This window comes from Eucalyptus grandis, chromosome 6 (genome assembly GCF_016545825.1).
Source record: "Eucalyptus grandis isolate ANBG69807.140 chromosome 6, ASM1654582v1, whole genome shotgun sequence".
NCBI lineage: Eukaryota > Viridiplantae > Streptophyta > Magnoliopsida > Myrtales > Myrtaceae > Eucalyptus > Eucalyptus grandis.
Window position 1 is genome coordinate 22,680,011 of NC_052617.1, and position 11,673 is coordinate 22,691,683.

Here is an 11,673-nt window from a genome sequence, read left to right on the forward strand (position 1 = left end):
AAGAAGATGGAGAAAGTAGAGCTGGTCGCCTTATCTTCTACTCCGTGGGGTCAAATTTAACAATCACATTGCCATCTTTCTTCGTTGTAAATTTTGGCTCAATAGACTAGATTGGACGAACATCTAGGTGCAACTTTTCCAAAAAAGTCATTTCGAACAACTATAAGAGAAAAGGAAACATAATGCTTTTTTACAAAATCTTAGGGGTGAGTGATTTCGAGTTCCATCCATAATTCACCTGGAACCTACCCATCTAAATAAGTTTTTTAATTTTTGAAACCCGAAACCTAACCTATCACAAGTTTCATAAGGTTTCACTCGTACTCTTAATTTAATGATTATAATTAATCATCTCTAATGACTATTATTTTCTACAATAAGTCTCAGTCATGGATAAAATTGGAAATGAAAACCCAAACTCATAGTTTCATATTATACATTCATCTATTAACGCCATAAAAATGCTACAGGACCACGCAAAGGCATATGACAAAAAAACATAAAGATTTGTTTCAGGTTCTTCGGAACTTACCCAATTTAGAACCTATTTTACATATCGTAAAATTTAAAAGTTCTTAAGCTTCCAATTCTACTCTGAAATCATATTCACCAGCGTTACAAAATGGTGCAAAAGAGACTAAAATGCAAATTAAAAAAAATAAAAAATTCAAAGCAAAGGTTTTCATTTATGACGAGGCGCATTTTGTTAATATCATACTGGGTAAGAATGCTTTTATTGAAGGTTTATTTATTTTTATTTTTTGTCAAACAATTGAAGCTTAATAGCTATGGAAAAATTGTAGAAGCACTCCATCGTATTTGCAGGTATAATTATCCAAAACATGTCATCTCGAACATCATTCTAAACGTTGACGTGTTATCATACTTCATCAATTTCAGCGTATTTCATGATAAGAAAAGGACAAATGCAGTTTGTATCGTTATGTAGTTTCATGGTTTGTTAAATTCAAGAGGTGTATCGACAAGTGGGGATAAAATACAACAAACCTCCGAAAAATTTCAAGCGGACGTCTCCATCCGAAGGCTTGGAAAGAGTCCGACTAGCTCGAGTGGAGCAACGTCTCCATCCAACTAATCGAAGTCGCTATCGAAGCAAGTTGTTCAAACGAATTATTCAAGATAACGATAAAGAGAGAGAGAGATATCACAGTGAAGCGGAGGTAAATTGATGTTTTGAAAAGTCTCATTATCATAGTAATCAGGACGGATTGATTTCCGCCAATCACGGCATCCATTCGTAATTAGTAGTCATAGATCGGGATATATTTGTTACGACATTGTTAATAGTCGTAGCTCGGAAAATATTAGTCATGATAATGAAGATAACGATGGAGAGAGATCTAAATTATAATATCTTCTCAAGCTTAGAAAAAAAGAAGTTTTTTTAGAGAAAATGTTACTCTTTGCATAAAAGGCATCTAAATAAGCATTTTGGGTAAGATGGGTCGAAAATTATCAAATCAAATTGACCTAATCTAATCCGTTTCCATCTATTCTCATATAATATGTAATTAACAACTCATACTCAAACTAACCCATATTGTTAAAGCACTTGAAGAAGCACAAGATCTAACGAAAGAAGAACTAGCAATAAGTGAGAATTAAATAAATTATAAACCCATTTAATACTCACATTATTTTGAATTTATTTATTAAATATATTTATTTCATATAATAACTTAAAACTTCAGTAAAAATCTAACTTTTTACGGAATTAGATAGAGAGTACAAGACGTCAAATGGAGGCTTGAAAAGTCATGAGACGATGGTGAACTGGACGTACCGGCACCTGCCAACAGAAATAATATATATAACTCGGAAACGGAGAGGCGAAGCAGTAGACGGGCACACTCCCACTTCTGTCTCGCCACCATTACTAGCTTCAAAGCCCAGATCTCAGTTTCGTGCTCTCTTCGTCATCTCTGCCTCTTGCCATGGATCCGTACAAGGTACCGATCGCTTCATCTTCTCCGCTTCGACTGTCGATCTTTCTTCCATCTTCGCCAGCGGCAGAAATTATCTTTCCCTTTTTCGATCTCCGATCCGTTGATCATATACTGTATTTACGTTAATGGAACCGAGATCTCCCCAGTGCTTGTTTGTTTTCGCTTCATTTCCTGTTTGGTAGAAGAAGAGCGCTCCCTGTTGGGACGTTCATGATGCTACGGCTCTGTTTCGTCGATTTATCTCATCGCCGGCATGCCGACTTTGCAAAATGCTGATGTGTTTTTGCTGCTAAACGTGGATGTCGCAGTATCGCCCGTCCAGCGCTTACGATTCCAGCTTTTGGACAACCAACTACGGTGCTCCCGTCTGGAACAATGACTCATCGCTGACTGTTGGAACTAGAGGTAGTATCGCCATTACGGATCTCTGAGTTGTTTTCTTTATCGAAAATAATGATAATTCGATGCTCATCGTGCATGCGTAGATAGTGCTTGCACTCGAACCGGAATATTTTTACGTTGCCTTTCTGTTTTGCTTCATGCGTGTGATTAATACGTGGTTTGTGGTTTTTTATTCTTGATATAATCATTTGAGCACGTTCTTATAAAAAAAAACGTGCACGAGGCTCTCGACTGCATCAATGGGTTCTTTTTATTTTTGTGTTTTGGTGAGTTCGAGGTGTGTACACGCCTTCAACGAATCTAAACTTTTAGGTTTTGTAACAGTTTAAGGGAAAAAGCCACCAAGAAGGGAAAACTATGCCCACTAAGACATATTTATTCACAAAATATTTTCTTGTGACACCAAAAATCCAAAATGTAAACATGTATGACATATTTACTTACACGGACTGTTAAAACTCTGACTACATAGACTTCAAAAAGCAAACGGAGTCACCTAACTTAAGTGAAATTAACTAAAACATCATATGATAGAACTTTGATGGAAAGTAAATGTATCATATATACACAAGTTCGATATTTTTATGTCACAAGAAAAAGATTAGATAAATATATATAGTTTGAGATTTTTCATATCACAAAAAAAAACTCGGGCTTAATATGTTGCAATGGACATAAAGGTTTTTATAGTTTTTTTTCTCGATATTAAAGTATAACTCTACAATTTTTCACTTTTTGTGTTCTTCAGCAACTTGTGACAGGAAGGAAAAATATCGTAGTTCTCTTTTTTTGATAATCTAGAGGCAGGCACGATTGTGGAAACTCGACCCCTAGGCCTTTTTGGGCCGTGAGGGGACCCTGACCCACAGCAGAAGAACCTTGTAGTGATATTAGCTGGTCGCAGGAGTATCCTTTTTGGCTCTACTTGTGCTCTACGCGGACATCGTAGTGAAGACACGGAGCTTAACCGTCATCTAAAAGGAGATTTCTTTCATTTTACAGGTCCGATTCTCCTGGAGGACTACCATCTGATTGAGAAACTTGCCAACTTCGAGAGAGAGAGGATTCCTGAGCGGGTGGTCCATGCACGGGGAGCCAGCGCGAAAGGGTTCTTCGAGGTCACCCACGACATCTCTCACTTGACCTGTGCTGATTTCCTCCGGGCTCCTGGAGTCCAGACGCCCGTCATCGTCCGTTTCTCCACCGTCATCCACGAGCGCGGCAGCCCCGAAACCCTCAGGGACCCTCGTGGTTTTGCAGTGAAGTTCTACACCAGAGAGGTAACGAGATGATCACAAGCCTTGAAATCTGCAAATTCCATGTTCTTCGGCTTTTTTATTATTATGATTGCTTGGAACGTGTATCTGTTTAACTGACTATGCAGGCACTGTGCTTGGCTTTTGTGATTCGGGCAGCGTCTTTGTGCGCGTATGCTCTAAAGCCCGTGCCGAATAGCCACGTGATGATGGATTTTATTTTGACACTTTGACATGACTAGTTGACGATAACCTTACCGGAGGGCTGTAAAACAAAGAGCTTATTTTAAGGAATAATGTAACCTAGATCGCTTACTTGAGTACCATAAATTTTTTTCTGATCACCTAAATATCATAATTTTTATAAAAAAAAAAAGTTCAGTATATTATGACTTTTTTTTTATCACTTAAAGGCCATTATTTCTATAAAAAAAATGTTTATTATAGCATCATAAATTTCAATCAATCACTTAAGTGCCAAAATACTTTTAAAACATGTACTTAGATGCCAAAGATCTAACGTGGCATTGCACTTAAGATGAATGTTTTAAAAAATGTAATGTCACTTAAGTGATCGAAAAAAAAAAGTTATATCACTTAACTAAGTATCATATGTAAATTATAGTATTTAAGTGATAAAAAAATTATGATTTTTAAGTGAATGCCACACAAAATCACGGTACTTATAATGTCATTTTTTTTTTATTTAAAATAAAAGAGAAAGCTGAACATCAAAACACAAACAAGTAGTCTCTCCACATAATTGTATTGTCTCACGTTTCTCTTCTTTTCTTTCATAATTTTTATTTCGACACTTCGATGTGACTAGTTGAAGATGAATTTTTATCGAAGGGCTGTAATAGAGAGGTTCATTTCAAGTAAGAGAGAAGCCGAGACATCAAAACATAACTAGTATCTCTTCACGTAATTGTGCTGTTTCGCGCTTCTCTTCTTTCCTCCTTTCACCATTCGTTTTTTTTTTCTTCTGAACGCAGGGAAACTTTGATCTGGTGGGGAACAATTTCCCAGTCTTCTTCGTTCGCGATGCAATGAAATTCCCGGACGCGATCCATGCGTTCAAGCCGAACCCGAAGTCGAACATCCAGGAGATGTGGAGAATCATCGATTTCTTCTCCCACCAGCCCGAGAGTCTGTCCACGTTCGCGTGGTTCTTCGATGATGTTGGCATTCCTCAGGACTACAGGCACATGGAGGGATTCGGTGTGCACGCTTTCACCTTCATCAACAAGACCGGAAAGACGAATTACGTTAAATTCCACTGGAAGCCAACTTGCGGGGTGAAGTGCTTGCTGGAGGAGGAGGCGATCCTCATTGGAGGATCGAACCACAGCCATGCGACCAAGGATCTTTATGACTCGATCGCTGCTGGCAACTACCCGGAGTGGAAGCTCTACATCCAAGTGATGGATCCAGCTCTTGAAGACAGCTTCGACTTCGATCCGCTGGATATGACGAAGGAATGGCCTGAGGACATCTTGCCTCTGCAACCAGTAGGCCGCTTGGTGCTGAACAAAAACGTCGATAACTTCTTCGCTGAGAATGAGCAGCTTGCGTTTAACCCAGCATTTGTGGTCCCTGGCATCTATTACTCCAATGATAAGCTTCTCCAAGCTCGGATTTTCGCCTATTCCGATACTCACCGATATCGCCTTGGACCAAACTACCTTCAACTCCCCGTTAATGCTCCCAAGTGCGCTCATCACAACAACCACCATGATGGTTTCATGAATATCATGCACAGGGATGAAGAGGTAATGATCTTTATTTTTCTGTTTGCTCAATAACGGCGCTGAGAATGAACGTGCCTCTAGCATGACCTAATAACATGTTTTTAGCGGCTTGTACAGAGATCTGAATTGGCTATAGTAGTCTATTGATGTAACGCTCGACTCGAATCAGTTTGTTTTTTGATAAAAAAGAAAGAACTAACGATGTCATTTATCTATGATGCTGATTTGCAGATAAATTATTTCCCTTCGAAATTTGATCCCGTTCGCCATGCAGAAAGGTACCCGATACCGTCTCAAATCGTGACTGGAAAGCGAGAAAAGGTAAGTTTACGGAGTCTATGCATTTATATAAAAAACGACTCTTAAAAAACATGTTCCTGCCTCCAGGATACCAAGTAAAAGAACGGGAATTGTATGCATGGTATTAGTAAATCTATTTTGCGTCGATGATTGAGGGGCGGGCTTGGTAAAGGTTAAAGCAGGTCGGACTCAGCAGAGAATGCCAGAAGAAATAATTACACGCCTGCGATGAAGGCCCGCCCGCGTAACAATGGTTAATCTGTGGCAAGTCGAAGGGCATTGCGGCAGTGGTGCTTCTGTTTGGACCTTAGATAAAATTGATGTAGTTCAATTTCTGGCGTGCCGTTGCGATGATTATGGTGCTATGATCGTTGGCTCTTACAGACTAAGCTAAGAACTTACAAATGAGGAAGGGAATAAGTTAAAACTACAGAAGAGAAGTCGATGTTTTCGTGGCTTGAAAATGTAGCTCTCGGGGTTCGCCTTGGATTGGATATCTGTGCTGCTAGTATTAATCTGTATGTGAACTTACTGGTTATGCAGGTCATTATTGAGAAGGAGAACAACTTCAAGCAGCCAGGAGAGAGATACCGATCCTGGGCGCCGGACAGGTACCTTTTGACCACTGTCTCCTGAGTCGATGTGCAATTTACTTGGTCACTCAATTGTCTTTCGACTTTGTCGCCAGGCAAGAGCGTTTCATTAACCGCTGGATCAAGGCATTGACTGAACCCCGTGTCACCCACGAGCATCGCTCCATCTGGATCTCTTACTGGACTCAGGTGAGCTATCACTATTCGCCCGGTTTGCTTCCTTTCATGGTACCGAAATTTGTTTATACTGATGGCCTATGACGCATCTTCACTGCAGGCTGACAAATCGCTCGGCCAGAAGCTTGCTTCCCGCCTCAGCGCACGACCGAGCATGTAAATGCCACGAGGGGGCGATTCCGGCATAAGCGGCACCTGGACGCGGGAGCCGGAAGAAGCATGAAAGCTAAGTGCCGGCATGTCTGTTTGCTGTTGGTATACTGTAATACTAAGAAGAATCTTCTGTGTGGATGCATGTGAATTGCTTTACTGCTTTGGAAGGAGCATAGAAAGCTGTTTTAAGCGTTCTGCTGTACTGTAACACGAGAGATCGTGTCACGCAACTCTTTCACCTGATGTTTCTACTCCAATAAAGGCCGCCATTTTACCTTGCTTGCTAGCTCTTTTGGCTGTGAACTTCAATCTCATCATATAGCATAGCAGCATGCCCCCCGTCGAATCTTCGGCATCATCAGTACATGATTTTTATCGGTTTCTCTAAGGAGGGAACCGACCCTTTAAGGTCTCGGGAATTTTTCTGATCCACCGAACGGCACGTGGAGAATCTACTCATGATCCGATTCCTCTTATCGGTCGTTCATGCTGTAGAAAGGCGCTAACAAACCGAGGGAAAAAAAAAGAAAGAGAGAAAATTTTCTATTTCCGGACGAGTAGTTATTTTAGTCGTTTGGCCTGATTTAGAAAAGTCAACTCTTCCCAAACCTTTTATTGGGGTTTATCAGCCTAGTATGCTAGAAGACAATGACTTTCCTCCGGGCAGGATCCCAACACTAAAAGCACTATGGCTGGAAAGCTCAATAGGGCCGCTATTCCGTGTTTCTTCCCCTCATTTGCCTGTAAATAGCTTATGGGGAGAAGATACCCTGGAATGACATGTTCAGGATGGAGCAGTTTTCAGTTTGGCCTGATTTAGAAAAGCTTTTATTAGAGGGTAACGAACGGTTTACTTTTATTTGGGACAGATAATTAACAGATGCTCTATTTTTTAGAAATTATTTATGACGTAGATCGTGATAAGAATAGAACGATGAGGATAACGACGAGCGAAGAGAGAGATCCTATATAACACACGCCCTCCCGGGGTCACCATCACCATCATCATCATCATCATCATCATCAGTTTCGAAGCCGAGCTCGAGTACCTCGTCGATAACGCTCACCTCCTCCGCCGATCCCCGCCGTCTCTCCGTCGTCTCTAGGCCGCCGACCGCCATGGACCCGTACAAGGTATCGATTGGCCCTTTTCCCCTTTCCCGCTTCGAATCGTCGGATCTTCCGATCTTCGCGGGCGGTGAAATTCTTTTTGTCCCTTACGTTTTGCGATACTTCTGATGGGGCTGATCTTCGCTGATCGAGCGGGAATTTTCAAGTTTTTTCGCGTCTGTAAAGCTCGATTCGTTTCCTAGTTTCCGAGTACTTGGAGAAAGAGTACTCCCTGTTGGGATCCATTAGGGAATTGTTCGTGCTAGGGCTCTGTTTCGTCGATCGTCGGATCTTTATCAATCGCACATGACCGTTGCTAAATTGTTGATGTTTCCGCTGCGAATTGTGGATGTCGCAGTATCGTCCGTCGAGCGCTCACGATTCCAGCTTCTGGACGACCAACTCCGGCGCCCCTGTCTGGAACAATAACGCATCCCTGACGGTTGGAACTAGAGGTACGATTACCTCTACGGATCTCAGAGCTGTTTTCTTTACCAAAAGATATGTAATTCTACGCTAGTTGCACTTCAAAGGGGGCGTTTGTTAAACTTTTGCTTTTAATGGTTATGACATGGGAAATTGCTAGGCCAAGCACTTTTTGCGTTCTTGCTGATATCAGACTCTGCTTTGTCAACTTTGATTCCCCCAACCCCCCCCAAAAAAAAAAAAAAAAAAAAAAAACTCTTGAGGCCTAGATTGATCAAGCTGACAATGCATAGAAAAATATGATAGAAAATGCAGTAATTTTTATTTCACAATCCAGAGGCACAGTCGTGGACACTCAGCTACCTGTCCTGCAAATGAACTGGTTCAGTGCAGGCCTCTTTGGCCTATGTATGTGTCCCTCACCCAAAACAGAAAAATGTTAACAGTAATTTAGCTTATCTCGGAGGCATACTTTTTGTTATCCTTAAGCTTTCCGAACATATTTGTCAAGATACAAAGCTTAACAGCATTTAAACGAAATTTTCTTTTATTTACAGGTCCTGTTCTCCTCGAGGATTATCATCTGTTGGAGAAAATTGCCAATTTCGATAGAGAGAGAATACCTGAGCGGGTGGTCCATGCCAGGGGAGCGAGCGCAAAAGGATTTTTCGAGGTCACTCACGATATCTCTCAGTTGACATGTGCTGATTTTCTTCGGGCTCCAGGAGTTCAGACACCTGTAATTGTCCGTTTCTCCACTGTCATCCATGAGCGTGGCAGCCCTGAAACCCTTAGGGACCCTCGAGGTTTTGCAGTAAAGTTTTACACCAGAGAGGTATGAGATGATTGCATGTTTTAGAATCTGCAAATTTATTCTTTTCATCTTCCTTTGTTGACCAGAAGTGTATTTAGTTTACCGATGATCCAGATACGGTGTAGAATTCAGTAGAGTGTTGGTGTCTGTGCTTTAAATCCATGCAGTTCTTAACCATGTGATGATGGATTTTATCTTGACACTTCAACATGATTAGTTGAAGATGACTTTATCAAAGAGCTGTAATACAAAATTTTATTTCAATTACAAGAGAAGTCAGAACATCAAAATAGAATTAGTGTTTCTTCACGTAATTGTGTGGTTTCTCATTTTTCTTCTTTTCTTTGACCATTTGTTTTTCTGAATGCAGGGAAACTTTGATCTGGTGGGAAACAATTTCCCTGTCTTTTTTGTTCGCGATGGTATGAAATTTCCAGACATGGTCCATGCTCTTAAACCCAACCCGAAGTCTCACATCCAGGAGAACTGGAGAATAGTTGACTTCTTCTCCCACCATCCTGAGAGTTTGCACATGTTTTCCTTCCTCTTCGATGACGTTGGTGTTCCTCAAGACTACAGACACATGGAAGGATTTGGGGTTAATACTTACACCTTACTTAACGAGTCTGGAAAGGCACATTATGTGAAATTTCACTGGAAACCAACTTGTGGAGTGAAGTCTTTGCTGGAGGAGGAGGCAATACGTGTTGGAGGATCAAATCACAGTCATGCGACTAAGGATCTTTATGACTCGATTGCTGCTGGCAATTACCCAGAGTGGCAACTCTACATCCAAGTTATAGATCCTGATCATGAAGACAAATTTGACTTTGATCCACTTGATGTGACAAAAATATGGCCTGAGGACATCGTGCCTCTGCAACCAGTAGGCCGCTTGGTGTTGAATAAGAACATCGATAACTTCTTTGCGGAAAATGAACAACTAGCATTTTGCCCTGCAATTGTGGTCCCTGGTGTCTATTACTCTGATGATAAGCTGCTCCAAAGTCGGATTTTCTCCTATGCTGATACTCAGAGACACCGCCTTGGACCAAATTATCTTCAACTCCCTGTTAATGCTCCTAAGTGCACTCATCACAACAATCACCATGAAGGTTTAATGAATTTCATGCACAGGGATGAAGAGGTAATGATCTTTATTTTCTGTTTGCTTGATAGCGGGCTGGGAACAAATATGCCACAAGCATGACCTAATAACATATTCTTAGCTGGTTGTAATTGAATTGGCTACAGTAGCCTATCGATGCAACTGACCCGGTCGAATCAGTTTGTTTTTATTTTTTTTTAAATGAGGAACTAATGATGTGGTGTATCCATGATGCTGATTTGTAGGTAAATTATTTCCCTTCAAGGTTTGATTCTGTTCGTCATGCAGAAAAGTTTCCCATACCTCCTCCAGTCTTGAATGGAAAGCGAGATAGGGTAAGTTTCTGGGCCTACCTTGTGCATTTATATCAACATTGACTCTTAAAACATGGGCCCGCCTCTAGGAGAAATAATTAACACTTGCGTTGAAGTTGTACATTACGATAGTTAATCTGTGGCAAGTTGAAAGGCATTGTGGTGCTGCTGTTTTCTGTTTGGACTTTGGATAAAATTGATTTAACTCAAATTCCGTTGTGCTGGTGCAATGATCCTGGTGATATCATCCAGCACATTTTCTTCTGCTAGTCTCTCATGTACAAAATTGCCTTTGAGATCGTCCCTACTTGTCCTCAGGGCAATGACAACTCCTTAAAACGACCACTTTATTGAAATGAGGGGGAGTGTAGTAGCTCCGCTGAATTTTTAGACTAAGCTTAAAACTAAGAAAAGAAGGAGCAAGATGTTATAACTAGAAAAGAGATTCTCTGGCTAGAAAAATGAATTTCTTGGGGTTTGCCTTGGATTGGATATTCTGCTGCTGGTATTCATCTCTATGTGAACTTACTGATCATGCAGTGCATGATTGAGAAGGAGAACAACTTTAAGCAACCGGGAGAGAGATATCGATCCTGGGCACCGGACAGGTACCTTTCAACCATTGTCTCCCGAGTAGATGTGTAATTTACTGGTCGCTCATGTGTTTCAAATTTGTCGCCAGGCAAGAGCGGTTTATTGGCCGCTGGGTTGAGGCATTATCTGATCCCCGGGTTACCCAGGAGATCCGCTCCATCTGGATCTCTTACTGGACTCAGGTAAGCTATAAGTATTCACCCCTTTTGCTTTATCCAATGCTACCACAATTTGTTTAGTGTTGTTACCTGGAAATTGAGAACGTCTGTCTAGAACATGCTCAAATGATCATATGCTGATGGCCTACGATGCATTTTTGCTACAGGCTGACAAATCGCTTGGTCAGAAGATAGCTTCTTGCCTCAATGTGCGGCCAAGCATGTGAAAGCGATTAGTGGGGTGATTGGAGGGGCAAGCTGCCTGTTGCTACTTCTTGAAGGAGCATAAAAGCCAGTGTCGGCATGTCTGTTTACTATGATATACTGTAATACTATAGGGGAACTGCGACTCTCCGAGTGGATGTTTCTAATGTAATAAGGTCCATTCGCCGACCAAAAATAAATAAATAAATAAAGGCTGCCATTTTACTTGCTAGCTCATTGCTTGTGAACTTTGATTTCATTGCGACAATTCTCTCCCACTTCGTTCAAATGGTCACATCATTAATCTGTTGAATCTTTGAGATTATCATTATATGATTCAAAGGCT

The 11,673-nt window shown here is 41.0% G+C and overlaps 2 protein-coding genes across 2 annotated transcripts; both read left to right on the top strand.

Moving 5' to 3' along the window:
* The first annotated feature begins 1,809 nt into the window (after nt 1–1,809).
* LOC104448928 (catalase isozyme 3) lies at nt 1,810–6,885 on the top strand. Its single transcript, XM_010062870.3, has 8 exons — nt 1,810–1,970; nt 2,276–2,372; nt 3,372–3,649; nt 4,621–5,397; nt 5,608–5,697; nt 6,220–6,287; nt 6,365–6,458; nt 6,547–6,885. Exons 1-8 carry the CDS (start codon nt 1,956–1,958, stop codon nt 6,604–6,606), a joined length of 1,479 nt encoding a protein of 492 aa, XP_010061172.2. The 5' UTR covers nt 1,810–1,955; the 3' UTR covers nt 6,607–6,885.
* Nucleotides 6,886–7,530: 645 nt separating this feature from the next.
* On the top strand, nt 7,531–11,564 carry LOC104448931 (catalase). Its single transcript, XM_010062873.3, has 8 exons — nt 7,531–7,733; nt 8,068–8,164; nt 8,693–8,970; nt 9,320–10,096; nt 10,303–10,392; nt 10,912–10,979; nt 11,054–11,147; nt 11,291–11,564. Exons 1-8 carry the CDS (start codon nt 7,719–7,721, stop codon nt 11,348–11,350), a joined length of 1,479 nt encoding a protein of 492 aa, XP_010061175.1. The 5' UTR covers nt 7,531–7,718; the 3' UTR covers nt 11,351–11,564.
* The last annotated feature ends 109 nt before the right edge of the window (nt 11,565–11,673 follow it).

Coding starts and splice junctions, on each gene's coding strand:
- LOC104448928 (XM_010062870.3), top strand. Junction 2,373..3,371: donor GCTGACTGTTGGAACTAGAG/GTAGTATCGCCA, acceptor TTCATTTTACAG/GTCCGATTCTCCTGGAGGAC. Junction 6,459..6,546: donor GGATCTCTTACTGGACTCAG/GTGAGCTATCAC, acceptor TCTTCACTGCAG/GCTGACAAATCGCTCGGCCA.
- LOC104448931 (XM_010062873.3), top strand. Junction 10,097..10,302: donor TCATGCACAGGGATGAAGAG/GTAATGATCTTT, acceptor GCTGATTTGTAG/GTAAATTATTTCCCTTCAAG. Junction 10,393..10,911: donor TGAATGGAAAGCGAGATAGG/GTAAGTTTCTGG, acceptor CTGATCATGCAG/TGCATGATTGAGAAGGAGAA.